This window comes from Atta colombica, unplaced genomic scaffold, assembly GCF_001594045.1.
Source record: "Atta colombica isolate Treedump-2 unplaced genomic scaffold, Acol1.0 scaffold160, whole genome shotgun sequence".
In the NCBI taxonomy this organism is placed as follows: Eukaryota; Metazoa; Arthropoda; class Insecta; order Hymenoptera; family Formicidae; genus Atta; species Atta colombica.
Window position 1 is genome coordinate 86131 of NW_017259251.1, and position 4292 is coordinate 90422.

Consider the following 4292-nt stretch of genomic DNA (forward strand, 5'->3'; position numbering starts at 1 on the left):
CTTATCTCGATAACGCTCCTCGGCCACGGGAATATCGCGAGATTATACAGCTGTCAGCTTACCGGAAATCGCGCAATCTACGAGCATTTATTTACATTCACGTCACTGGCCACACGCAGCGCCGTCGTCCTCGTCCCTCGTCGTCGCGTGTCGTCGAGCACTGAAACTGGGGGAGACTCGGGCGCTCAACGCTGCAGATCGCGTATCTAAAGAACACTCGTGGACATTACGTCAGTGACGTTCCGAGGTGCGTACGCGTTCACGGGATCTTCCTCCTTACGTTCGGCGACGACTGTAACTCGGTCCCGTTGTCGACGCCTCGGTCGTCGAATATTTCGCAGTTCTTCATACGTGGAACAAACGAATAAATCATTCGAACCGAGAAGAGCTCATCCCTCGATGCGGGAGCCGTCGACCATTCGATGTCGAGATAGGAAACTCGCGCAGACGTCGAAACGTGACACGAGCAACGTGGTAACCAATCGGCGTCTTCCTTTCTCGGAGAAACGCGAGTTGATTGGTAGCCTCATTGAACCTCGTTGACGTACGCGTTCGCGACTCGCGGCTGTCGACGAATTGAAATCAGCCGTAATTGTCGCAGGACGAGGCGCCATATTTAAATATAAAATAAAAGAGCAAAAAAAGAATGTTATGAAGACGTCTTTCTCTCTCTCTCTCTCTCTCTCTCTCTCTCTCTCTCTCTCTCTTCCCTCCCTCCTATTGTCTCTTTTTTGTTTTTTTCTTTTCCCTCCTGGAAGATCATCATGATTAAATCCCTGATAAAATCTCGCGGGTGCTTGATACAGATAGGTTTTATCTTTAGCGAGGAAATCTCTTACCTTTTGTATATTCGCTACGTAGGTTAATTTTGATTTTAACCCTCTTTCACTTTAACCTTTAATCTTAATAAAAATACACTGAATGCATTGAATGGAAGTATTTTTATCAAAATTGTCAAGGTGAGAAGATTAAAGTAAACTTTTACTGCTATGTATTACATGCTATCTCAAAGCTATGTATTACATATCATGTATTATCAAAGAAACATCGTTAGATCAATGCTCTATAAAAAGATCGAGTGGAGGACGTAAGCTTCTTTTCTCGTTCGCGGTAAATGTCAAATCACGAGCGGCCATTTTCCTTTCGGATCGTTGATCGCCTCGCGTTCCATGCGCACATATACACACACACATATTTTTGTGTTGAGTATTTTATGGCGTCACACAGCTGACGTGTATATACGTGCACACCACCGCATGAGGTGGAATGATATGCAAGAAGCACGTTAAGACGGGATTACAGTGATCACATCACCGCACGGCACGCAGGGTGGTCCTCAGAGGCGAGTCGAATCTCTGTACGAACGACGTTCTCGCATAACCTCGGCGTCGTCGCCCCGGCGATCAATTCACCCCGAATGCTCCACGGAATCGCGAGCTACTGCTGAACGCCTGAATCTGGCGAATCGCCTTCCCAGTTCCCAGTTCCCCGAAAGGTGAGTACCGTACTCGTCCAGCACGCATATGATTCGGGAAGTTGACGACAACTCGCTCGAGGCCTCCCTTGAGGACGCGTTCAACAGGCCCTTCTCTGTTTACATTCGAGAAGAAGTTTGATGCAGACGAAAGGAAGTAGCGCAAAGGAGAAGAGAACACATGTGACGACCAGGTAGAATGTGAAAGGCATCAAGATGGAATCATTTGGATTTGTGATTTCATCTAGCATGCTGAGTACTAACTTGGAAAACCAATGATTTTGTTTATTTTTATGTTAAAGGTCAAAATCGTAATATATAATTGAAAAGCAGAAGCACTTGCATTATGCTATTTGCTGTAACAATTTTATTCTTCTTATTAGCGCCTGAGAATTAATAGTCTTCAATGGTTAATTGAGTGATACACATCTAATAATTAGATAATATAACTCTAATAATTAGAAAATATAATTATTTTGTATATAAATAGAATTTGTATTTGTTTACAGATGTCGTTGACGTTTCAGCAGATTATATTGGATGCCAAGAAATTGGTCATTCGAATTTCAGATCATGAGAATACTGCAGATACTTTGATAAGCGAGGTAGAGGCTGTATGTGGACAAATTGATAACATGAAGCAGGTAGACATTAAATATTATATACTTATAAATATGCATATATTATAATACATTTTTATATATTGTTATTTTATTTTGCTATATATTTATAATTATTATATTTATAATTATTTTTACATTTTCAGTATCAAGAGGAAGTAGAAATTTTAAATACAGAAGCAAAGCAGAGACCTCACTTGCAACTGATTGCCGGAATACAAAGGGAAAACAAACATTTGCGAGAAATACAGGCAGAGAATAAGGAATTGAGAAATGCATTGGAAGATCATCAGCATGCACTTGAACTCATAATGTCCAAATATCGACAACAAACTGCCTCTTTATTGCGTCTCAACAAAACTGATTATTCATCGATGCATAATTCGAAATATGCTAATGTAAGTAAAAAGATTTTTGCTCTTAAATAACAAGTTTTGTAATTCTCTATCTAAAATTTTTACCATTTTTAATAGATTTTCTGGTTAATCTAAAATTATTAAGAAAATTATTTAAAAAAAAAGAAATATTACGTTTATGTGTATTTTATTAATAACGTATATTTTATTAATTTACAGATAATAACCAGTCAAGCGGAGAAAATTAATGAAATGGCAGTCGTAATGAAAACAGCTGCTGCCTTAGATGAAGAGAATGAATTGAAAGAGAAGGAGGCGTTTCATTCTTTAAAAGAGGAAAATGCCACTCTTCGAGAAATAGTAAATATTGCAAATAAATATGGTTCCTTAAACAAAGAATGTTCTGTAGAAAGCAAAACCGTTCAAACAGATCCGCCAATAGATTAAAGAAATATTTGCTCCTAGTACTTTTGATCCTTTTTATAAAAAGTTGACCAGTATTTATTTCACACATAAACTCATGACATATTACTAGATAGAATCTATTACATATAAGTAAAAAAGTGTATGTGCAAGAGTTGTAGTATATATGCGAATTAAATATTTGTAAAATAAATTGTATTGTAAGCCGTTTGCAACATATATTTATTTTGTAATTTGTGTTTTACTATCCAAGTTATTTATTTACAGAGATTATGATTGTATTTCCATAAAATGTAACATTTTTTTAGAAAAAAATATTAATCATGTAGCTAAAACATTTTCTTTTTTTATCTGAAATGTATTTTTTTTAAAGCAGATGTTTTTAAAAAAATTTGTTATCCTTTATATTTTATAGTGCACATTATGAAACGTTAAATATTATTTGATATACTTATAGGTTTACTGAAAAACTTTGGAATAATTTTTTCGTAATTTTTACAATAGACCAATTTGTTCAATAGACTAATTTCCCATATATTTTGAAAAAACTTTGAAAATTATTTTTTATGCAAAATAATTTTACATTCCTGATTATTTGTTATATAGCTTTATTTTTCAAATACTGCGACTTGACCAATATAATCAGTTTAGTACTATTCGGCAATTTTTTTTTAGAAGTTTTTTATAATTTATTATTTTGGTATATTCTCTTCTTTCGGAAAGACTTATTTTATTTTCCTCAAAAGCGAAACATTCTTAGAAACATTTTTTTAACATTGTCCTTTGAATCAAGAACTTTCTCAGCAAGCTTTGTTTCGTAGAACTGCCTTTAAAAAAAGGGTAAAAAAAGAGTTGTGTAAAAAAGGGTAAAAACACAGGAAGTTTAAGATTTATGACTGTCTTTGTCCTAATCTGTAAAACCTAAAAAATGCTAAAACTTAAAAAAGATTTTTAATCCCTTCGTCCCAATCCGTATACACATATCATGTTTGTTTTTTACCTGTGAGATATATATACATATATATATATAGGTACCAAATAAAAATCTTAATGGTACATATATGTATCACTATTCCACTCTCCTCCCCTCCATTCCCACCAACTAATTCTATTGGTTGTCCGGAAAGTTCGTGTCGACTAACCTATATAATTTAATAAATGTATACTAAAATATGTATACTATATATATATATAAGTTTAAATAAACTAAATGTACACTAAAATTTAAATCTTCTGCGTTTCAATTTTCCTTCAACATCGACTTTCCGGACAACCCAATACTATTGCTTTCACTAAAAATTATCAATTCGACATTGAAACAGTAGATCTGTATGTTTTCGATTTAACAAAAAAATTTATATGCAGTGAAAGGATTAAATATTTATACAGAGAATATTCAACGCAATGTGTGTGCAAAAA

At 34.7% G+C, this 4292-nt stretch overlaps 1 protein-coding gene across 3 annotated transcripts; it reads left to right on the plus strand.

The window, feature by feature from the left end:
* The first annotated feature begins 1049 nt into the window (after nucleotides 1-1049).
* LOC108685807 (FGFR1 oncogene partner 2 homolog) lies at nucleotides 1050-3092 on the plus strand. Of its 3 annotated transcripts, none has more exons than XM_018190777.1 (4): nucleotides 1050-1668; nucleotides 1984-2118; nucleotides 2241-2492; nucleotides 2670-3092. In XM_018190777.1, the coding sequence occupies exons 2-4, from the start codon at nucleotides 1984-1986 to the stop codon at nucleotides 2895-2897; spliced, it is 615 nt and encodes a 204-aa protein (XP_018046266.1). In that variant the 5' UTR covers nucleotides 1050-1668; the 3' UTR covers nucleotides 2898-3092. The 3 variants fall into 3 exon arrangements, with proteins under 3 accessions (XP_018046266.1, XP_018046268.1, XP_018046267.1); XM_018190779.1 differs by having other exon boundaries at nucleotides 1050-1610; XM_018190778.1 differs by having other exon boundaries at nucleotides 1050-1495.
* Nucleotides 3093-4292: the final 1200 nt, after the last annotated feature.

Bases quoted from the DNA above. Each gene is read 5' to 3' on its own strand.
- LOC108685807 (XM_018190779.1), top strand. From the start codon at position 1,524: ATGATTCGGGAAGTTGACGACAACTCGCTCGAGGCCTCCCTTGAGGAC. The intron at 1,611-1,983 runs GTTTGATGCAGA...ATTTGTTTACAG, and splicing joins CTGTTTACATTCGAGAAGAA to ATGTCGTTGACGTTTCAGCA. The intron at 2,493-2,669 runs GTAAGTAAAAAG...ATTAATTTACAG, and splicing joins ATAATTCGAAATATGCTAAT to ATAATAACCAGTCAAGCGGA.